At 36.8% G+C, this 23,813-nt stretch overlaps 1 protein-coding gene across 6 annotated transcripts in view; it reads left to right on the forward strand.

Moving 5' to 3' along the window:
- ZFC3H1 (zinc finger C3H1-type containing) overlaps nt 1-21,652 on the forward strand; it is a 43,585-nt gene extending 21,933 nt beyond the window's left edge. For 3 of the 6 annotated variants that reach the window (XM_030002602.2, XM_030002603.2, XM_041120430.1), the window contains exons 16-35: nt 46-155; nt 1,445-1,576; nt 2,671-2,792; nt 3,350-3,451; nt 3,835-3,951; nt 4,841-5,024; nt 6,821-7,007; nt 7,465-7,656; nt 9,623-9,860; nt 11,010-11,115; nt 11,192-11,390; nt 11,872-11,966; nt 12,925-13,035; nt 15,337-15,441; nt 15,548-15,713; nt 16,443-16,543; nt 17,709-17,810; nt 18,409-18,448; nt 20,617-20,679; nt 20,805-21,652. In XM_030002602.2, coding sequence (XP_029858462.1) covers nt 46-155; nt 1,445-1,576; nt 2,671-2,792; nt 3,350-3,451; nt 3,835-3,951; nt 4,841-5,024; nt 6,821-7,007; nt 7,465-7,656; nt 9,623-9,860; nt 11,010-11,115; nt 11,192-11,390; nt 11,872-11,966; nt 12,925-13,035; nt 15,337-15,441; nt 15,548-15,713; nt 16,443-16,543; nt 17,709-17,810; nt 18,409-18,448; nt 20,617-20,679; nt 20,805-20,942 — 2,610 coding nt within the window. In that variant the 3' untranslated portion in view covers nt 20,943-21,652. Of the gene's footprint in view, nt 1-45; nt 156-1,444; nt 1,577-2,670; nt 2,793-3,349; nt 3,452-3,834; nt 3,952-4,840; nt 5,025-6,820; nt 7,008-7,464; nt 7,657-9,622; nt 9,861-11,009; nt 11,116-11,191; nt 11,391-11,871; nt 11,967-12,924; nt 13,036-13,632; nt 15,315-15,336; nt 15,442-15,547; nt 15,714-16,442; nt 16,544-17,708; nt 17,811-18,408; nt 18,449-20,616; nt 20,711-20,804 lie in introns of those variants that run through there. The other 3 variants (XM_030002604.2, XM_041120429.1, XM_041120431.1) reach the window with 3 other exon arrangements.
- Nucleotides 21,653-23,813: the final 2,161 nt, after the last annotated feature.

Here is a 23,813-nt window from a genome sequence, read left to right on the forward strand (position 1 = left end):
TAGGTGGTATTGCAATTGCTGTATATCTGTTTATCTGTTTCCTAGGAAATTTCAGTTGATGTGGATTTTGTTACATCGCAAAATAAACAAACTGAAGTGAAACCATTTCCATTTGGACCGTATCATAGTCCTCTTCTAGTATTTAAATCCTACAGGTATGAAGACTCTAGTAGCTCTCTGACTTCTGTGTATATGTGTTTTTATTCAAGTATTCTTCACTGCTCTTCCTTGATACTTAGGCGTGCACAGAAAGACAAGTTGCAGTGAGAAACTTGACTATCCTGAAACACTTTTGTCTCTAGTTTAGGGAACCTAATGATTTTAGTTACTTTTTCTGGTATGCAGGAGTCCCTTGCTTTTGTGCAGTACCCTGCTTTTGCATTGTATTGCATACTATTCCCTGCAACTGGGTTGTTGTTCAGTATAACTGAATTAAAAAATAATAGTTAAACATTTGAAAACAGGATTTTTATATCCAATATGAAGTGATCTAAAATCCAGGAAAAAAATAACAAGTGTATTTCAATTATGCAGTCTTTAAACTTGGCTAGGTTTTAAATTGTTTGAGTCGAGATTGAACCAATAACCTATTTTTTGCATTCCTGCTCAGTGGAAAGAGGCATGACCACAGTGATTGATTCATCTTGACTTAAAGTAGGCACCTGCAAGTGAAATCAGTTTGACACATCTGTCTTTTGACTAAAGAGAGCTTTGTTCCTACATATTAAATTTTAGAAAACGGAAGTGTGGAATTTAAACTGGAACAGTTGAAGCCTACCATGTGCTTCAGGTTTTTTATTTCTGTACTCTTAAGTAGCAAAAGGTGGAGGATGCTATCTTTACAGGAGTATTCATTTTAACTTCTTGTAGGTTATGGCTTCAGTTCCTTAAGGAGCTAGAAATCCCAAAATTGACATAGCCAAATGTTAGCTAAAGACTTAAAACAACCATTAGTGTGCTCAGCTCAGACTGGTTTTTGTTTGTTTACACTTTATAAAATCTGATGTGGATTTTTTCACTGTTTTTTCAGGTTAATCTTTCATGGTTCTCTTTATACTTCTATTTGACATTGATCTTATGCTGACTAGAGCATGAGTGCATTTTTTCTAGAACTAAACTGAAATTCAGTTTCAGTAGTTTGCTTTCCCTACTGGGTCATTACTACACTTCCTGTTTTTATATGAAGTAAGTTCTGCACCTAAGGGAGAAGAGAATTCTGGAACAGAATCTGTTTAGATTGAGAAGCACTATTTTGTTCCCTCCCTCTCTCTCTGTTTTCACCTTCCTCTTAACTCATGTGTTAGCGATGCTTCTGATTAGTAGCAGGGTTTTGGAAATAATGAGATTTAATACAGAAAAAGTGATTATTTTTAAATGTTTTGTTTAGTAAAACTGATGTCTTACCTTGTACACTTTGTCACAATAATTCACTGTTTCATTTTAGGTTCAGTCCGTATTTTCGAACCAAGGAAAAACTGTACCTCAGTTCAGTAACATATAGCAATATGATTGAGCCAAAACAGTGTTTCTGCCGTTTTGATTTAACAGGCACATGCAATGATGATGACTGTCAGTGGTGAGTTCTTTTTAATTTTGTTTATTTGAACTGAACTTCTCTTCTAGATGTCTGACTCAAAGACCAAAATAGGCATGTTTTTCATTTCTTTAAAAGGTCTGGATTTATGATCCTATGCGCAAGTTCTAGATAAGAAAGTTTTTTTTAATACCCTATTGCAGATACTTGGTTGGCAGGAAAAAAAACCTTTCGTCTAAGCCATGAAGAAAGGAGGTTCTTTAGATGTAAATTTAGAAAAGCAGTATGGACTGTTAGAGAATATTTCACCTTTTGGTTGCCTTGTAATTCAGATGGGACTCCTCTTGCTTTATAGCTTCAGCATAACTTCAGACCACCATGGAACCTCAGGTAGTGGTTGTTACTGTTAAGCACGCTAGAGTTATATCGTGCTGCTAACCAAAATAAAGCATGCACCAAATACTATGTGATTATGTAAAAAAAAAAAAAAACAACCCTATTGAAGTAGTGGAATTCCAGTTTTCTGGGAAAATACTGGCTATGTTTGTTTCTTTGAAGCCTGGTGTTGTATTAAAAATAGTTTGTTAAACAAGTTGCACAGTAGATTTTAAGAAGTTCGTACAAGAGCAAATGGATATGAATTGGTCAGGAATAAACTCAATTTAGAAACTTCTAACTACTGGAAAAATACAATAGGAGTAGACTTCAGCTCTCTTTTTTGCCCTTTTTGGTGGCAGATAGCTTTTTGGATCAGCTTTTAGCTGTTACTGTCAAACCATAGTTTGAATCTTTTAAACACAAAGTGATACCTGATTCTTAAAACTACCTCATTTGAACTGGAAAGTTCTAAATACTGTGGTTTTGTGTTAGTGCGAAGCAAGTGGGTAGAGGTTTATTTTAAAGAGTAAGGCTATAGTGAAGTAATGAAGACTAGGGTTAAGTTACTGATGCAGGTTTAAGTTTAGAGAAGACCCAGACATATTTAACAGAAATTTCAAAGTAGGCTACAGTGTTTTCTGTGGGTATGATTTTCTTTATGCTTCACCCTCCTGTCTACTAAAACCAACTTTCTAGTTATAAGGCTTATTAAATTCTTGCTGTGATAAATATGTTAATTGCTTATTTGTTTGTTTTAGGCAGCACATGAAGGATTGCACTCTTAGCCGTAAGCAGCTGTTTCAGGATATTCTGTCTTACAATTTAGAACTGATTGGCTGTTCAGAAAAAAGCACTGATGAGGAAATCAGCACTGCCACAGGTTCTTAAGAGTCTTTTGCTCACTTTTCTATACAAAGATTCATTTCTGAAGGGAGTGGCTTTCGTTAAAAGCTCTGGGTGCAAAGACTTTGATGTAAAACAATGTATAAGATACAGTTATATGAAAAGACAGGTTTCTGCAGTTGTCCAATTCAGTCCTTTGTAGTGGGTAGTTACCTTGGTGTCTTTACAGAAAGAAAAAATCATTGATCTGTGGAACATTTCACTTGGAAAAATAAAGTATCACTGGGATTCAGGGAATCGGGGAGCAATGAGCATGGAATCTTTCCCTCTCCCCTTCCTCACTTCTTTTTGTAACTGCTGGACTGGTCCGTTTCAGTGCAGCTGGAATTTTATAACAACGCTGTTGCCATATGGGCAAGTTGCTGAACAGAACTTTTTCAGTTTTTAATTTCTTTGTTTTAGTATGTTAAGTTACCATACCTCTTGAAGCAGTCATATTTCATGAATTCAGCATAGGTTGTGCTAAATTGCTGTTAAGGTACGTATTCATTTTCATTTATGTGTTTACTTAAGATACAAATATTCTTGTTTCAGAAAAATATGTTGAAAAACTTTTTGGTATAAACAGAGACCGTATGTCAGTGGATCAGATGGCTGTTCTTCTGGCCAGCAATGTCAATGAGAGTAAAAGTCACAGTAAGTACCTTGGTAGATTAAATACAATATAAACTTTTAAAAATTTATATATAAAATTATAGAGTACCTTGATGATTTTGTAGAAGAATAATTTTTTTGTTGTTGTTGCTTAGTCTATCTCAGTGTTATAAATTCTGCTTGTGGTAAAATAAAGGCAGCAGAGTTTGTTTTAAGGCAATAATATAATAGTTTTGGAGTCCAATTTGGAAAAGCGACTTACGCACTTGAGCACAATAGATTTTAAATAAGTAGTGTATAAGTAGAAACTTATACACTTGTGTTGCACTCACAGAATGTTGCTATCTAAAATCTTTATTAGCAAAGATGTTTTAAGCTTGAATACAGAAAAGTAAAAGAATTTCTACTACTTTGCTTGTTTACAGCACCTCCATTTACAACATGGAAAGATAAAAGGAAATGGAGACCAAAGTACTGGAGAAAACCTCTGTTAGATAGTAGCAGCAGTGAAGAGGAACAGTTCGTTGGACCTATTAAATATGGTAATCTGGATGTGTGGCATCCATTAAAAAAAGAGTACTGGGGGAAAATACCTGCCAACCTCTTCCCAACACCTAATTTTTGAAGTGGTTCTTAAGAAAACCAGTGCTTTTAATAGCTCTTGACTTTGTATTTCCTGCATGCAAACTTTATCTTGCATAAATTTCTGGGTAAAGTTTGAACTGAATTTGTTGTATTTAAGGAAAAAAAAAAAGTATAATGTGTGACTGGAAGTTAAGGTAGAATTTCTACTTACCTGTTCTTAAAAGGAATATAAGGAACTATTTCCCTAGAATGTTTCAGCTTTGCCCATAGACCATTAGGATTTTTTTAATTTTTATTTTTCCTTCCCAGAACTGTGAAGTAGTAAAACTTCACATGTTTGGTTATCTTAAACTTGTACAGAGATGGTATTTGGTGTTGAGGTCAAGAGTTAAAAAATGCTGCTGTTAAACAGCATTTGAGACTTGGAAGCTTGCTAGAGCATCAGTACCCTGACAGTGTTTCACATGTGACTCATTCAAGTGGGAGCTTTAGGATTTGTTAGCAAATCCTGTAAAAAGGATTTTTAGAGACTCAGAATTGAGATAAATTTTTTTGTCAGATGTGTCTGTTTCTTAATGTTGCCTAATGAACTGCCTTAATTTGTGTCTGTTGATCAAAGCAGCCTTTTACTGCTATTTATTTCTTGCCTTTTGCATTTGAAATATAACCAGTTTTCTATAGACTACACAGTTCTAAGTTTTAGGGGATATTGAAATAACTGTGTTTTGCTCTGGTCAGTGGCTACACTTGAAATATATAAATGCTACCCCTTGTATAATTTCCAATTTTACAGGTCACTTCTGTTTTTGAAAAGAAACTTTTTTTTAACTTTTTTTTAATTTGCAGCCCATCCCACAGAGCATAAAAAAAGAGTTCCAGCTCTTGATGCTGTGGTGACTCCAGATGATGTCCGGTATTTTACAAGTGAGACTGATGACATTTCCAACTTGGAGGCAAGTGTTCAGGAAAACCCCTGTGATGTACAGCTTTGGATTAAACTTGCATACAAATACTTGAATCAAAATGAAGGGTAAGTCTGATACGTTTTAGACTTCATTTTGTGTTTTACCCATGCTGCTATGATCAAGTTTTCTTTCTGATGTTAAAGAACTTTCTTCAACAATGCCACAAATAATTTGTTACTTAAAAACAGGTTAAAAAATAGATTAGATTTCCTACTGTATGCACTATACTATGTGAGTAATAAATTACACTGATGCTTTATCTTTAGGTAGGTTCTGATTCAGAACGGAAGTTGATGGAAAGTAGTGTGGGAGAAATAATTGTTTGTGTTTGAAAAGTGCACAGCCTAATGTATTTCCAAGATTACAGTGGAATGTTGTACTTCCAGTGATAAAGCAGCGGACCAATGGACTCCAATCAGTTTCTCCTTTACAGAGTGAATGATTGTAATAATGTTTGAAATTACTTTTATCAGAAAGAGTTTCTTATGAGAACAGTTCTGCTATATGGTTTTATCCCTGTAGAAGTGGTCCGGTTAACACTGACTTTCTTACTTTGTAATTTTTTAACTTTTGGATTTCTAAGTTTCTCTAGTTTCTGTTCTTCTAAATTATTCTGCAGCGTACCATGTTCTTATTGGCAATCAGATAATTTCAGTAGGAATTCTGTTATGATGGTTTCATTCTAGAGATTGACTTCAATTTCAGAAGCGAGGTACTGGCTTAAGCAGCTGCAGCAGGGAGGAAAGGGAACGGGGAGGAGCAGCTCTCTCTTAAAAGTCTTGTGTAAACTGTGGGTAATGGAAAATGTAGCAAAAGATCAGTTTAGCTGTATCCATAGCTGCCTGAACACTAGAAGGGATAGAACTGGGAAGGCCAGTACTCAAAGAAAACGCTACCAGCAAGTGGCAGGGTGAGAAGAGCACACTTTCTAAATATAAGTGTGCCTGGCAAAAGATCAAGAAAAGGGAGAAAACCTAATGGAAGATGATGCATCCTTTTCTTAAAACAGCCACCTCCCCCATTCCCCCGTGTCTCCCACCCGCCTCAGTACTCTGAAGAAACCGAGTGGTTTAGTAGGTGGCAGTGGTGATAGAAGGGGTTGGGAAGGCTTCAGACTTATCCATGGTTAACTGTGTTAGTTTTGTTTTGGGACATGTGTTTTTCCTCTCATAAATGTCTATGCAAAGTAACTTCTAAAGATGTTTTCAGAATAAATGCAACCTCAGAAGCTTTCTGTGGTTTTATGGAAGTTTGTTTATGAATTAAAGCTCAGCTCTGTGGTTTGCAATATAGTCAGTTATTTGAGCTACTCTTTTATCACTTTGCTGGTATCATCTCATGATAGTTACCTCAAAGTAAAATCTCCTTTTTTTTTTTTTTTTTTAATGGTTTAGAGACAGAGAAAACCTCCATGACATGCAACCTGAAAGAAAGGCTTGTATTTGACTGTAGAAAGTAAATTAAATATGTAACAAAAATATTCTTACTTCACTAAGCCTTTGAAATTTCTACTTAAGTTTTTAAGTCTCTATGATGTTAATGCCTTTATATGATTCCAGCTTGAGACTTCTGCTTACAGATGAATCTTACCCATTTTCCATTAAATTGGACTCTTATTTGAATTGGCACTCTTTTCCTAGAAAACTTCTTTTTCCATGCACTGCGATAATTGCACCTAATAATAACAACCTTTGAAGGATGAAAACTTACTGAAACTTTGAAATTTTTGTAGTAAAGGACAGCACATGTTAAAAAAATGGCTGACTGTGTGTCACTCCTAATTATAAGCATCCATTTTCGTATTTGATGTTAAGTCATAGTACTAACACAGTTGATGTGAGTGCTTTTTTAATTTTTACAGCTCATCATCTGAGTGTTTAGATTCTACTTTAAATGTTTTGGCTCGAGCCCTTGAGAGCAACAAAGAAAATCCTGAAATTTGGTGTCATTACCTCAGACTCTTCTCAAAAAGAGGAACCAAGGAGGAGATACAGGAAATGTGTGAAACAGCAGTGGAATATGCTCCCTCTTATCAAATCTGGTGGACAGTAAGTAAAAAAAAAAAAAGTTTTATGTGAAGTGTTCATGTAAGTGTGCATTTTCTACTGTAGAAAACCAGTACATATGACAGGGAAAGTGTGAAACGAAAAATACTACAGCTTTTTGAAAACTCAAAAGTCGCTCAGAAAATGAAGCGATTCGAAGTTCTGTTTGAAAGATATTTGTAGAAATCATCACTTGTCCTCAGGTAATAAAAGTTATTTAAAATCAAGATGTTACATTTGTTATTTTTTGTTACTTAAGCTTGAAAAATTTAACTTTGACTATTTGATCTTTAATACTTAAACAGTATTTTTTTGAGTTTTAATGTGAAAATATGGTTTGAGGGAGGGAAATATGGTTCATGGTAAAAGACATTATCTGAAGTTTGTGCTTCATGTGATTTTATTAACCTAGAAGCTTTACTATTACTATTATTAATTATTATTAATTATTTCTCTCTAGTTTCTGAATTTGGAGAATTCCTTTGATGGAAAAGACTACGTTTGTGGGAGGATGCTACAGTTCCTAATGGAAGTGACAGGGGGAGAAGAAAATCGAAATCTCTTGTCCTTTCAGCTGTTGGAGACTCTCCTGTATAGGGTTCAATTAAGCCTGTTTACAGGAAGACATCAGAATGCTCTTGTTCTGCTGCAGGTAACTTCCAGGTTACGACCCCAGGCATTGTCTTCATACCTTCAGCTTTCTAATGCCTGTGACTCTCATAGTGCCAACTTCTGAAGAACTGTTCCTTCCTTTATTTGCCGAAGGAATTCTCCTAGAGACTTTTGTTTTGAGATACGATGCCATTGTAAAATCTGGGTATACCTTTGGGGTTTTTGTTACCTGTTTTGCTTTGCTTGTGTAGCTAATAATTCCCAGGGAATTGCTTTACTACTTGATTTCTTGTAAGCCATAGAACCCTTTTTCTGCAGTGAAGGGCCTGTGAGTAATGTATTGCCTCAGGTACTGAAATGTTTATTGCTGCAGAAATTATCAAACCAGTAGTTCTTGGGAAAGAACATAGCATGATGTGACCTAACAGCACTGCCCTGCTCCAAACTTTGGAGACTTGTTAAATCAGACTTCATTAGTCCCATGAACTCCAAAGTCATAGAGTTATCTCAGGCTTTTATTGTGACTGCAGAAAGAATTTAGGTCACTGTTACTGTTCTGTAGACAACAGAAATGGTGGATGAAGGTGAGAATCGTCCTGCTGGAGGTGGGAGCTGCTTGTAGTTTTTGGTTGCAAGTTTTTTCATTCCTACCAGCAGATGGCACCTCTTGCTTGCTACACCGTAAAACATGGCTCAGCTCCGTGGTTTAAGGCTGTAATGCCTTTTTTTTTTTTTTTGTAGCTCCAGTTTAAATAGAAAAGTGTAATGCTGTGTTGACTTCCTCCAAAAGCTATTCTAAACACAGCAGTACTGATAAATGTAACTCTGAATGTTTGAATGAACAAAGAGAACAGAGGGAGAAAAAACTGTGTCAAATTGAGATGGAAGTCCAGTGTGTGTGGGAGAACAACATGGGTTGGTTTCCCTTACCTTTTCCCAAAGCATCATCACAAAACCAAACGTGTTTTGGTTTTTATATTCATCTGAAGTGTGTAGTTGAACAGAATGTCTTGGGGAGAGATTATTTAACCATATTTAAGAGAAGATAATTTCTAAGTAAATGCTACTTCAGAGTAAGTAGCAATGTGTCTCTGAAACTTGAAAGCAAATTTTCTGAAGTAAATATTTTGAAGGGTAAATAAGTGAAATGTTTTTGAAACTTCAGTTTTCACCTATTACAGGAGAAGTGTTTGCTGAATTTTGCCTAAATTTGCAAGTACTTTCATTCCCTTGAAAGTGCCTTCTATTGTCCTGCATTTATCCAGAAAAATGTTGGCGCATTACTAGCCACGAGATTCTGTTCTGTTTTAGGAGCAATTGTGTTTAGACTTTGTCTAATTGCATGCTCTTAATGATTTTATTTGGGATCTGCCAATTTAACTGGGCTATTCTAGTTTTGCATATGACTGGTAGGGAAATTTGAAGCAGTATCCTTGTTCTCAGTAACGTTTCCAACACATTTTTTTTAAACAATGTCTAGAGATGGTGGTGCTTTCAGTAGACTTGGATAGCTGTAACTTAGTAGCTGTAGAAGTACACTTAATAAAATAAAAACAAACCCAAACCAATGAACAAACAAAAAAACCCCGTAAACCACAAAACCTGGTAGAATATAAGAAACTGAATTCAACTTCTAGATGAGTTGTCTCTAGAGCTAATGTATTATTTCTATGCAACTGGAAGTAATTGTCCAAGAATTAAGCAGAAAAATGGAACACATGTTGGGAGATTCATGTTTTCAAAGTCTATCTCTGTTTACTTTTCAAAATAATGATCTTCTACAGTTTTTCTAAACCTGTTATTAGAAATTATGCATGTGATTTGAATATAGTCACACATTCACATAAGCCAAATATAATCATGACTGACATAAAGAATTAGTTCCTGTCTCTTCTATGGAAAAGATTTGAGAATATTAAAACTTGTTCTTCCTGTTTCCTTTTCTCATTCTTAGATCTTAAAGATTTTATGGTTGAAATACATTATATTTCTTTTAACCTTTACAGAATGCTTTAAAATCAGCAAATGAAAAGATAATATCAGAACGCCTTACTGTAAGTGACCGTTGCTTGGCTTGGCTGGCTTACATACATCTAACTGAATTTGGCATTCTCCCAGTCAAGTTCTATGATCCAGCTAATGTCAGTCCTTCAAGGGTTGTGAACAAAGAGCCATTTTTAATACCATGGCAAACAGTTCAAGATGTGAAGACTGATCCTGATACGCTGTTAGCTATGTTTGAAGGTAAGATTAAGGAGGTAAACTACTTAATACATTACTCGCTGCTTGTAAATCAAGAAGTATTCTCCAGCTTTTAGAATTTCAAGGCAGTGCAGTATTGCTGATGACTGTTAAGCCATTGGGATTAATCCAGTGAATATTTCATCTTGATTTGAACAGAGCAGTGAGGAAAGTCAGTGTTCTTGGGTACTTAACACACACTGAGTGTTTTATCTGTGGTTCAAAGCTATAGCTTTTTCTCTGAACTATGATGTTCTATCAAGATAAAGACCAGTGGCTTGTGACAGTATGACATTGCTAGTTTTCTTGGGCTTCTGTTGTCATTCTCTCTCTTACCCTCCCTCTGCTTAATGGGATTTGTCTATGGCAAAGTTACTTTCCTGGAAGATTAGTGTGTTTCCTTAGAAGAGGCAGAGCAATGCATGTGTTTGTCTTTATTAAAAGTTTAAGTAAACGGAATAATTTTTTTTAAAAATGTAAAATGAAGATACTAGAAGAAATTGAATTCTTGACTTGTGGTGCTGCCAGAGGTAGACTTTATAATAGCATTGTATAAGTGTCAGTACTTAGCGTGTTAGCCAGCAGTGATACTGAATTGCCACTGAGAATATATCTATGCTGCAGCTGGTAATGCAGTGTGGAAATACTCAAAGATAGATTGAGTAGCCCAGCTGTGGGAGTGAAGGCAGTCTAACCATGATAATGGGGTGTTCATTATGGGGTGTTCATTGTTGGGTAACTTTTTATTATGCTGAGAAGAAAAATAATATCCTGTATTAACTTTTGTCTCAATAGCTTTCAGCAGCTATGCTGGAAATCCTGGAATGTAGTTTTAAGTATAGTGATGGACTGCTATCTGTAACGTGGCTTTAACATTTCGTTGGTAGGATGTTTCCTGTTTTTAAATGGATGAAGGATGAAACTTCTGAAAGACTTGTTTTTACACTGTGGTGATAAGTGTTAGGAAAGCTTTTCCAAAGATGGTCATCTTCCTTTTTTTAAGAACTTGCAAAAGCAGCATGCTCAGAAATACCTTTCTACACTTACATATTTTCATTATGTTAAATGAGACTTTTTATTATGTTAAGGCTTCAAATAACTTTGACATTGCTTGAGGTCTAAAGGCTTGATTTTATACTTTTTGTTTTGAAGATGCGGTCAAAACATGTACTGATGAAAGCCTTGAGGCTGACAAAAGAATAGCTATCTGCTTTCCTCTCTACAGAAACATGATAGCTTTGCTGAAACTTCTTGAAAGGTAAGTTATTTCAAGACATTTTTAATTGGAGTACTCCTCTGCTTTTTTTGAAAGCTTACTTTTATTTCTCTTTAAGGTGGGAGTCTGCTGCAGAACTTTGTAGATCTTTATTGGAGCTCTGCCCTAACAACTGTCAGCTCTTGGAGAGTTTAGCCACCGTGTATTTGCAGATGGAGCAGAGTGACAATGCCTACAAAGTGTGGACTGGAGCTTTTGAGAAGTATCCTCAGAATGCAGAAATTTTTTATCAGTTGTGTAAATTCCTTGTTTCACAGGTAATACTCCACTCCAAAACTCATTTTGTTGGTCTGCTGGCTTTCCAAAGTTTGAGTTTTGTGTGTTGTTTCAAACACTTACTAAATTGATTAATCTTCATGATATTTTTGTAATGTCTAATACTCCTTTATATAGATAGATGGGAAAGATAGAATTGGCAAGATTAGTGACATGATTGAAGAAAAACAAAGGAATTACATAAAATCATAAACTTACAGTTCAGATTGTTCTAATCCAGTGTTAATAACCTTAAAGAATAACAGAAATTAACAGTAAACTCTGTAATAATGTTTTCAGCTTTTTTTCTGCTACTTGTTGACTGACCCAGTTAAACTTCATTCTTGAGAGAATGAAGATAATGGAGTGTTGCAGAGATAGACACACCACTTGTTATTTATTGTGCTTAAATTGTTCTCGTCATTTTCAGGTTGATGTCTGATTTTAATTTTTTTATTTTTAAAAAATAAAACCCCAAAACAGGAAAGGTCAAGCAGTATTCTTCCGCTGTTGCAAGATTTTGTGGCAGCTTTCTTTGAGGATACATGCCAACAGCATGGTCCCATGGATCTCTTAAGGTACATTTAGAATGTTTTTTCTATTTAAATTTCAATAATACTGGCATTTTCTTGAAAAACAAGACAGTCTAGAACGTCTAAACTCCTCTGTTTTTAGCTTGGCATGTTTTGCTAAAACTTCAGTGGATTATGATTTGGTAGCTTATAAGGTTTATAGTTGTTGTTTGTGCATATACGCTAGATTGTAAAACCACAGGCATTTAAAGATAAAACAGCCAGCAAGTTTAATGTCTGGATTTGGGGAATGAAAATCAATCATATGTGTGCCATAGTTGCTCGTGGTTCCATCCCCCCCAGCCCAAAGCTAGGAGCTTAAAATTGCATACCTAAAATACTATATTTACACACCCACAAAAGACCTCAGTTCAGAGGTCCAGCATGCTATTAATCAGCAGATTATTGTTGCTGAAAAGGCACAGGCTCATATCTAGCCTGCTGATTTTCCACTTGAATTATAGCACCTAATTGAGAGACTTACTGAAGTTTTGAAGTCAAAATAGATGCCTGTGCAGGCCTTCAAAGGAAGACCTTCTGTGCTAAAGCTTATGCAGATGAGGCTTTGAAATGTTTGTGTCTCCAGTTAGGTGTTAGATTTTATTCCTGCTTACATTTGTTAACATTAAATTGAGTACCGGCAATGCAGCTTAGCTGACTATGTAGATGATTGTACCTTACTTGATGTATTTTATGTGAGGAGGGAGAAGTCTGAGATATAAAGCAATATTTAACTTTGTACATAATGAGGGAGTAAATTCTTTCTATATTAACTATTTCTATATTTCTGTGTAATGCTTTCTGTATAAATTCTGTCTGGATAGAGTTAAACTAAAATCTAGGAAAACTGCATCTTTTTTTAATATGACCCATGAACTGGATTTCGGAACTAAATGTTACATCCACATAGGACTCTTCCATGTAGAGGGTTATTCTCACTTACTACTACTTTTTTCTCTTGCAGATACCTCTTGAATTTTCCAATGCCAATTGAATTTACATCACCTCTCTATAAAGAGCATCTTACAGATGATGTTGTAAACCAGCAAATCCCGTATCTGTGGCAGATCTACTGGTGAGACTTTTGTAAAGTATTTCTGAGAAACAGCTATTGAGTCTCAGTAAATTGCGTTTTCAAAAGCAGAACATTCATTATTTGCCTAAGGGTATGTCACTGTGGGTTCTTTCAATAAATGATCTGCCAGTCCTTAGAGAACCTACCTGCCTGCTGCACAACAGAGACAATTTTATGGAACTGTGAACTGCACATCAACTTAAATTCTCCACTTGAGAAATCTTTCAGAAATTCTGCCCTATGTGAACAAAAACGGGTGTGTTCATCTCACAAGATGATTTTTTTGGTTTACTTTTGGTGTAGGTTGCTACTGCTAGTAGTGGTGGTGTTCTGGTTTTCAGTTGTCTCCCTTTTATTTTATGATAGTTTCCCCCACTCTGTTTAACTCTGTTTAGCCCTGGTCTCCCCACCTTCCTTGACCCACTGTTTCAGCTGTTTATGGAGCTACTATCAACAGACTATAAAGTTGGAACTAGCTACAGATGCCCCTCTGTAGCAAAGTAATTTAGCAAAGTGACCTTTTCCGCTGCAAGAGATTGCAAAGGTGACAGAACTTTGTCTTGTATACACAATCTTTTGTTCGTTTGTTTCTTCCAGCATTCCTTTTGATAGCAGCAATATCCAGGATTGGCAAGCACCGAAGCATTAGCCATCTATAACTTACACTAGTATAACTGTGATTACTGAAATGCTGACTTAGGCTGTTTAAGAAGTTTACTGCTTCATGGTCTGGGTTTGTCAATCTTCACAAGTAGCTATTTGGCTTTTCAGATAAATAAAGGGGGCAAAGATGATAATGTTTCACGTACTGAGTGAGGACTCCTCAGAACTCCTTCAGCACTGTTGCTTGTAGTTTTTAATTGGTGGACAACTTACAGGTAAAATGTATGGTTTTCAAGAAAACCTTTATGTAAGGTGTAGATTAAGTTATCTTAATGTTTTCTTTTTATATTGTCCATTAATACCAGTTTAAATAATTCTTTTTTTGAAAATACTTATCTCTTTCCAAGTTCAGTTTTAAGTTTGGTACTTGCACAGTAGAAACATTGTTAGAAAGACGCTTGAGGTCACTGTTTAGCCTAGTCATTAGGGACCTTAACTTAAGCTCAGATGCTACTGTATTTTAGCACCTGCTTCTAAGAGGAAAATTAGTGCTCTTGAAGTAAGTGCCTCAATTACTTTCAGAGCTAGAAATTGAGTGGTTTTGTGGTTGAGTTTTGCTACAGTAAGTGCTTAGGTATTTGGGCCTATGTATCTGTCTTTCCTGTTTTCAGGTACAGAGGACAAAAGACAGAAAAGTTCACTTGTACCAAGTGAAAATAGTCAGATTGAAACCAGCAAAGCCTCAAAGCTCCAGGAACAATGTTTTACTTGGAAAGCTCATTGTGTGTACAGATGAGTATGTGCGTGCACAAACATATACACACACTTTTTCAGAAAGAGTGGCAAATTGGTGATTTAGTTGTAGTTCTTGGGGAAAGCAGGAGTAGAATCAGGCACTCTGATTATGTGACCCTAGTCAAGAGTGTTCTATAGCAAGGTAGCAAGATCAGTCCTATCTTTTTTGCATTTCTGTAGCCTTCCTCTTCATGAGTGGTTTTTTTTTCCTCTTATGACTTACCAAAAGTCTTTACCTTTTTTTCACTGTTACTTTACACTTTGAAATAAGGATTGTTTGCTGAATCGTAGTCAAAAAATGTGTCTACTTCTGTCTTTGGTGAGGTCCTATATGGTGGTCTGACCATAAGTTTCTTTGAGCTGTGGAACAAAATTAAGGGTTTTTTTGACTATTCTTGTCAGGTGGTTTTTTTTTTTTTCTGACATGATCAGCATATTTCTACCCCAGATCCCCAGTAGAATTTGTTTCAGAACACTAATTTTGTTGCCACAGTCTGATACCATTTCTCAAGTGGTTTTAATATGACTTTGAAATTTATTGTTCTGGAGCTTTCCAGACAAACTCAAGACTTGTCTCCATTCTGTAGCAGTCAGAGCATCCCTATTAAAAGGATTAGTAAAAGGGTACTTTACAAGAGTAGAAGACAATTCAAAATATTTCATTTTTATTTAAGAGTTGCATTTTAAACTGCATGGTTTCTGTATTATTCTTTATTATCTGCAGTTGAGACTTAGGCATTTTAATAAGTTGACTGATAAATTAGTCCATAACGCTGCTGAACTGAAAACACTGATTTTTCTTGCATCTCAGAATGGGAAGTTCTTCATTGTTTCTTACTCTTAATATGTAAGAACATGCATTGTTTATGACATACAGCACTTTTTAACTTTTAATATAAACAGTTTGTGCCAGTCTCTTCACGTGAGTGTTGGTGAAGCACTGGATGCTTATGAAGCAGCTCTGGGGGCAGTGATGCAGCAGGAAACTGTTCAGAACATCTGGCTGGAGTAAGTTCTTAAGGGAGGAAAGTAAATTAATCTCAAAACTATTAAGTGAAGGCTACCAGAACCATCTTTTTTCTTTTTTTTTTCTTTTTTTTTTTTTTTCTTCCAGTTACCTTGTTTTTATCAATAGCAAAGTTGTTGGATCCAACAACAAAGTTCAAGAATTCAAGCTTTTTACTGACCTAGTGAACAGATGTCTGGTTACAGTCCCCACACGATACCCAATTCCTTTTAGTACTGCTGATTATTGGACCAATTATGAGTTTCACAATAAGGTAAAAATGTGTCTGTGGACGGTTTTAATTCAACAAAGAGACTGATGACCTTTTAGCAGGTACCTGTAATTTACTTGTTCAAAGACGGCACCAGTAGTATATGAACACTGAGAGCTAGGAATTAGTAGAAAAAGAAACAAGTATCTGAAGAGAGTAGTGTTCTGAGCAGAAGACTATCTAGCAGTGACCTTTTGAATAAAGGGTGTGTAAGAGAAACTTCATTATGGCATGCTTTAATAATGTGAATACAGCTGTTAATGACAAGCTATTCTTTCCTAGAGAAAAGAGAAAATGTGTAAGGGAGGGAAGAGGTGGTTGAGCAAGAAGGGTCTGCAGAACTGTAACACAGGCAGATGGAAACAGTATTTAAGCTGTCAGTTTTGATCATAGAAATTACAGTGGTTGAGAAACAGAAGAAATGAAGTAGGAGTAAAAACAAGTTGAGCACTTAGGCAGAATAAAGCTTATAGAAATCCTGGGTCCCATTTTGCTAACATCCAGTGCATTTCTCTTTACTTGCTAAATGCAGGCTAGAAGAACTAAAATATGTGGTGTTAGCAACTTGATACTAACTTTTTATTATACAAATTGATTTCTGTACCCTGGAGGGATAAGGTTTGTAGGTGGTAACTCACTTTAGTCATAATGTTCATAGTTTCTCGTTCCATTATTCGTAGCAAAATTAGACAGCTATAAAGTGGATTAATGTTTATAATTCAAATTCTACAGGTAATTCTTTTTTATTTGAGCTGCATTCCAAAATCTCAACATTCCAAAGCCTTGGAACGGTTTTGTTCTACCATGCCTGCTAATCCTGGACTTGCACTGAGGTATGTAAAAATACTTGTAATCAAGACAAACAGCTGGTTAACATAACTACTGTTTTTTGTGCAAGACATGCATGATTTGCTTTCTACTATAGAAGTAAAACTCTTCCTCTATTATTGCATGTTGCTTGAGGCATATTGAGCCTTCTGACATCATCTCAATCTTTCTTGTATTTGACAGGGTTCTGTTCTATCTACAGAAAGGTCATAGTTATACAGGAATTAACTCTGCATTGTACGTGATGAGTACAAGTGGTCAAAATTTCAAGTGTGTAGAGAAATGTCAGATATATATTAAAGTCTTGTTCCTACTTAGTGATCTATTAAAAGTATAGTTCCAGCATAGAACAAATAAAAATGGATACGCCAGTGTGTAACAGTGCTATCTTAAGGCTTAACTTGACATTTATTTAGCAAAGATAAGCCATTCTTAATTTTGAAAAAAAAATCTTAAGGGAAACAAAACCAGTTAATGTAAGCATCACACTGATTCTTACTTGAACAGTATTTCTAAGTGTTCTCTTCTGGGATTAGAGAGTTCATGCTTTACTGTATTCAGCTGCAGTGAACTCCTGAACATTTGGTTGAATAATTTTGAAAAGTCCCCAAACACTTACTGTTTGTCATCAACAGTGAGCCCAAAGAATTCAAAGCAAGACTTGAAATAAGTGTGTGTGGTTGGGGGCGTGGGCAGAGTATGACACGCCTGCCTTTGGCACACGAAGTTGAATGGCTGCATTTTTAACCAAGTTGCGATTGTGTCTAGAAGGAACTTGCAGCTTCCTTAGACAATGTTGATACTATATGAAATGGGTGAGCAGAACTGACTGAACAGTTTCTCCTAGCCACATGACTGTAAAACTGATCAGCCTCCTTTCAAACACACAGTTACCTTGTGCATGCTAAAAATTGATCTTGTAATGTGCCAAGATCATATTTTCTCTCTGATCTCACACTTCTTCGTTATTCTCTGAAAGCGTATCTTAACTTTTTTTCAGAGAGCATGTTCAGTCAATATTGTATATGGTGGCTTGTTTTTTTTTCCTGCTTGCAACTCTTGGCTCAGATTAGGTATAATATATTTTGTGTAATGTGTTTGTATCTTTGGATTGCTTTTCTGTTCCCAGTGATTACAGCAGTGTTTCTTTCTCATTAATGCCTTTTACAGACTGCTTCTGCGATACTGGGAGGAGAGCAATGTTCAAATTCTGAAACTGCAAGCCAAGATGTTTACATATAATATCCCAACATGCCTGGCCATCTGGAAAATGTAATGCAACAGTCATACATCTGTTTTCATAGATATTGCTTTTGTTTATAAGGTTTACATCACAAAGGTAAATCTGAAACGTCCTTCCAATTGGGCTTGTACTGGAAGTCTCTCTTTCATTAGCTTATTATGTAAACAGTAACTGTTTGTTACAACAGACAGAGATACTGTCAATTCTTTTAAAATGAGAAATGGAACTTCCCTTTTGGGGAAGCTTATGTGAATGGATATTATGCAGATAAATATGAATGATGTATTTACAAGTTGCCTTTTTAATTCAACTATTGACTTCTGTCTCCCCCTCTCTACCCTCCCCTTTATATATCACAATAGCAGTAATCTCCATTATCCAGTGATGCTGAACTGATCTTTTTCTTCAGTGTTTGTTCATAATGGGGAACCACTGAAATGTCTTGCTCATGTAAGGTTGTTTTTAAAAAATGGCTATTTTTATCTTTTCACTGTAGATTAACATCTTTGGAAGTTAGTCAGTTTCTTCTCAAGGAATTTTTAATTCCATTCCACAGTCAGTATTCTGCCACTAATGGCATTTAAAATGTTTCAAGAATAAATATTTTTATATATTTCTTTTCCTCAGAGCCATTGCTGCCGAATGCTTTCTAATGGGACAAAGAGAAGTAAGTCAACACAGCTTAATAAAATGAGTAATTACAAAATTCTGTAAAACTTTTCATACCTTGGCTTTATCCAAAGCAATGGTCATCTCTTAAACGCAAGATTTCTAGATAGTTGAAATACTCTATGTATAAACACTGAAACATTTGCCTCAAGTGAGAGAAATATCTTTGGCAATCAAGGTAGAATGGATTATATCATGAGTACTTGTGCATACTGTTTGTGTGTATCTTTCCCTTACTGGGGGAGCTGTATTCTTCTCCCACTTTGGTTTGGTTTTTTTTTTTTTTGGGGGGGGGGGGGGTGGTGTTACCTGGAGGAGATTGCTAGCACTTAAAATACAGTAGAGGGAAGGAAGGGTGGTTGTGCTGGAAGATGCTAACGTCTATCTTTCCAAGTAGTTGGAAGGGTGGGTCTGCCAAGCCAATGTACGTAGAGAGTTTGAGTAGTTCCCGCCCCCACCAAAGACATCAGTTCTTTTTCTCCAAAAAAACCAAGTTTACTCATTGGTACTTTGGGGAGGGAAATTTTTTTATCACTCTCTATACAAATCCAAAAGGTTTTTGGCACAGCAACTGAGTCACTTTTCAGTTCAAACAGAATGGATCTTCCTGGTATTGTTGCTGTCACCTTCAAAATATTCTTCTGCCTGTGGAAAGATGCTGTGTATTGGGGGGATCCAGAGGCCCTGGGTTTGTGACTCACCACTTGCTTGTGGTGTTTCTGAGCTACTTCTCTGCTGTATCTTCTTTTGTGTCATTTTTGTAGTGGCTGCTTCTCAGCATCCTTCTTTTCTGTCAGTAGTCTTTCTTTTGAAACAGTATTAAAGCTAACTGATCCATAATGGGTAGCATGGCTATTGTTAGACTCACATATGAAATCTTTTCTTTCCTTTTTTACTGTCTCCTAGAAAGTTTAAAAAGAACACCCCCCAAGCAGACAGTTATTTGGCTTGTAAGATCAAATAGTTCAAAGTCAGGAGATATCAAAGGCATGGTTGCCTATTCAACCTTAATTCTGTCTCCATGTTGATGGTTTGGTGTAATCTGTAATTAGTCACAGATCCCTGCTTCAGTCATTGTATTAGGTGGACTACATTTTAAGGCGCTGCCTATAGTGAGGCTGGTGACTTAAAAGATCCCTGCTTTGTTTGGTTAGAAAGTTAGAAAAATATATTTCAAATTTTTCAAAAAGAGGGTCCTTAAAGAAAATGAACCAATTAGAATGAAGGCATATGTAAAACACTGTAGCTGGATTACACCCAGAAGAAATCTTGTGATTTTCTTCTGCAACCACCTGACTAACTATATGGTGTGGAGTAAAATCACTTAAGTAGGCACACCCAGTGCAGTTAGGGTTTTGGGGTTTTATTTGGGGGGGGGGCTTAGTTTGGGATGTAGTGAGCACTTGCAACTGTTTATGCAAATCAGTGACTGTTCCAGATAACTGGGTTTTCTAGTAAACAAGTAGGATATTGTTTTAAAATTGAATTGTGATTCAGACTCTGGATTTCTTGTTCCTGGAGAACCCGTCATTTATTCCCTTCAGAGGTCATGTAAAGGTTTGCTAAAAGAATATAAAAATGGGTATGAGTATTTAAAATGCCAACAAATACCTCCCCTAATGACTCTCTGATTAAAGTTGGTACTTTAGATACCAGTAGTTGAAGGAGACTTGAGTAACTACTTGCATTAAACATTTGGGTCCTGTATTTCCAACCATAAAATGGTAAAACCATTTTTCCTTTAGAGAGAGTTGCAAAGATGATTGTTAAAGCACAGATAGATAGATGCTGAAGGAAAAAACCCCATGAAACAGTTATTTTCATTGCAGTGTTGAGATGGTATGCAATAAGCAAGACCTTGAGACTACGTATTGTGTGGTGAGAAATATGCAGTAAGCTGTTTCATCCCCTGAGTGTGTTCCATTCTCTGCAATGAATGAGGCAAGAATCTTGTGAAGAAAAATAGAATGTCCTCATGTAATTAATCATGTGCATACAAGAGTCAGAATTAAGGTCAGACATAAACTTGCCTTTGCTTTTAGTAGCAATTAAAATGCTTGACTTTGAAACTTTTTTAAAAACAGATTTTAAAAATGATTGCTTCAGATCACTCATTTTGAGCGCATGAAATTGTGCTGACTTTTAATACTTGTTTTTATTTTACAGGTCCATCATTTATATCAGAGAGCCCTTCAGAAGTTACCTCTATGTGCAACACTGTGGAAAGATGTAATGTTTTCTCCTTATGATTCAGTTTGAGGTTTCATATAAATTTTCTGCATATCCCATATCCATAGATGTGGTGATGCTCAAGCTCTGGCTAAATCTTATATCTGCTTCCCCATCTCTTACAGCAACTCTTGTTTGAAGCATCAGGAGGAGGTAAAACTGATAACCTGAGAAAACTAGTTTCCAAGTGCCAAGAGGTTGGAGTCAGCCTAGATGAGCTTTTAAATTTAAACACTTACAGAACAGAAAGCAAGAATCACTGAACGCTGGGTACGGTCAGCCATAAGTCCTATTAAATGCCAAAATCAGTTGAATGATTCTTCAGGCTGATCCATGCCTAAGATCTGTGTAAGGCAGATGAGTATTGCTGAGCATATCAAGTCTCCAATCTGCTTTCCTTGAACCTGGAAACAATTAACATGACCCTCCTCTGGAAAAATGAACTCCCTGTCTGGCCTTGCTTCTGGGCCCTGCCAGATTCTCATAACGTCATCTACGTAAGTATAGTTAATCAAAATGACAGACATTATTTTTTTATGTTTTCTTTTTATTTTCTGTTTTCTTTGTTTTGCTGTTCCTGATTCACTTGACACTCTCACTGATGCCTGAGAGATCTGTGTTTGGGATTAATTTACTGGGCTGTGTTTACAGTAAAAAAAACAAGTAGTCCATTTTGGGTTTTTCCTTTTTTAAACCTTTTTTGAGACTTTTTCATTACAGGATTTAAAACAAAGCAGCCGCTCTTAAGGAAAGTGTAACTGCCGTGGCCACAAGTATGCTTCTTGCACTTGAAGGCTCTAAGAGGGTTGCTTACTACCCTTTTCTGCATTGGACTCACGGCAGAGACTATTAAACTTGAAGATTAAAGAAACTATTGCAAATGCCAGTGCATCAGAACCTAAGAGTGGTCAATTATGTGCAATTTTTTGTAAAGAAATTTTAATTTATAATAAAGTTTAACAGTTTAAAGAAAGCTAATATTGATCTGATTTTGTATTGGTACTACCTTGTAGTATTACAGGTGTTTTTACAGAGATATTTTCAATACAAGCTGACCTTTAAAAAAATAAATCTGTTGTCTTTTGTTATTTTGATCAAAAGGTAGGCAAATGTGGTTGAGCTACCTATTGTGGATCTAGAATAACTACATCTCCATGGGGTTTTTCCTCCTTTTGCCTCAGGTACACTGATGTTTGTCCCATAACAATTATTCTTGTCAATAATACCACTTCAGTAATAGAAAGTACATTTCGTATTTTGTCCTTTTCACTTTTCATGAAATGAGGCCTGCTTTCTAATGTCACTACATGTACATTGCAGAGAGATGCTGTCAGCCCACTGAACCAGATGGGGCTGTTCACATCAGGTTGGCTTTCCACCTGTTTCTCGATCTGTGCCAAATCATATCAAAAGATGGTTATAGTACCTTTTGCATAGGTGATTTATGAAGGTGCCATGAAGACAGTGAACGAGTGGTCTTCATGTCTCAGAATGAGGCAAAGTGGTTTGTGACAAATCCAGTAACTTTCAAAACTCTTACTTTATCTGAAGTTACATGTGAAGCAGCTCTCTTAAAGGAGAGAAAAGTGGGAAATACTGGTTTTCATCTAGGGGAATGGAGGGTGGTTCTGCACCTTAAGTCCTTTTAGACAACTCGTATTTAAGCATTGATTATAAAATAAGTAAAATTTCAAATACCCACTTTAATGGCCAGGTTTTCCTGCAGACTACACAACCAGTATCAGAGAAGGGACCTGGGCATCCTGGTGGACACCAAGTTGAATGTGAGCCAACAACGTTCCCCTGTGGCAAACATGGCCAACAGCCTCCTGTACGCCGTTAGCAAGAGCATTGCCAGCAGGTGGAGGGAGGTGATCCTTCTCCTCGGCACTGATGAGGTCACACCTGGAGCGATGTGTCCAGGTCTGGCTCCCCAGTACAAGTGAGGTATGGAGCTACTAGGGAGACCCCACTGAACGGCCACAGGGATAATTAAGGGACTGGTCCACCTCACATATAAGGAGCGGTTGCGAGAGCGGGGACTCTTCAGCCTGAACAAGGCTCAGGGGAAGATCTTACCACTGTGTACAGAAGGAGGGTGTAAAGAGGATAGAGCCAAGCTCCTCTTGGTGGTGCCCAGTGACAGGACTAGAAGCAATGGGCACAAATGGAAATGTAGGAGGCTTCGGCCGAATATCAGGAAATGCTTTTTTACTGTGAAAGTGATGGAGCACTGGCACAGGCTGGCTAGAGGGGTGGTGGAGTCTCCACCTTTGAAGACATTCAGAAGCTGTCTGGAGATGGTCCAGGATTCTTGGGCAGGGGGTTGGAGCAGATGAGTTCCAGAGGCCCTTTCCAGCCTCAACCATTCTGTGATTGTCATGTTCCCTGTGTACGTTTAATCTGTGTGCTTTCACCATCTTTGTCTAACCAGCTGCACCTGGCCCCTAATTGCCTTCATGCTCCTTTAGTCGAGGGCAAAAAGCAGGGAGCCAGGGCAGCAATCTAGGTGCTTTCCTGCTGTCCCTGGCTGAGGCAGAGCTGTGAGCATGTGATCTTTTGCACTTGACTAACTTTGTTTGTAAATACTTCTTATCTTAGTGTATACAGTAGCTTAAGAGCTAGCTATGGACTTTATAGTGTCCTTAGTGCTTTTATTGAGGTGTTCTCCCTGTGCACACCCTTTGTTTTACATAGTCAGTACAGGGATTGCAGTTACTGATAGAGGCTTCCTGCCCAGCTTTATTCTTTCTGGAGGTAACCATGGCCTTCAATGAAAGATGTATTTTAGGTTTTGTTTAGGTGATTGGCAGGAAAAAAAAAAAAGAATGGTTTAAATTGAGCAGATGAAGGATGCTTGTCAATCTTGTATGACAGGTGATTGAGACTCTGTCTCAGATCTGTGAGGGTCAGGTGTAGAATTGGCTTGCTCTCAAAATCCTTCAGGCACGTTCCTTGTGCGCTTGTGCTGCCCTCGGTGCTCATTAACCACCACTCAAAAGAGCAGCTAACTTCTCAAAGCGACAACGTCCCACCAAACATTAGAAATTCACATCATCTTCAGAGGAGCTCAGTGAAAAGGGGTGGTGAAAACTTCCACATCTTCCAGCTTCCCTGCAGAGCACAATACAGCT

Source organism: Aquila chrysaetos, chromosome 26, assembly GCF_900496995.4.
Source record: "Aquila chrysaetos chrysaetos chromosome 26, bAquChr1.4, whole genome shotgun sequence".
NCBI classification, from domain to species: domain Eukaryota; kingdom Metazoa; phylum Chordata; class Aves; order Accipitriformes; family Accipitridae; genus Aquila; species Aquila chrysaetos.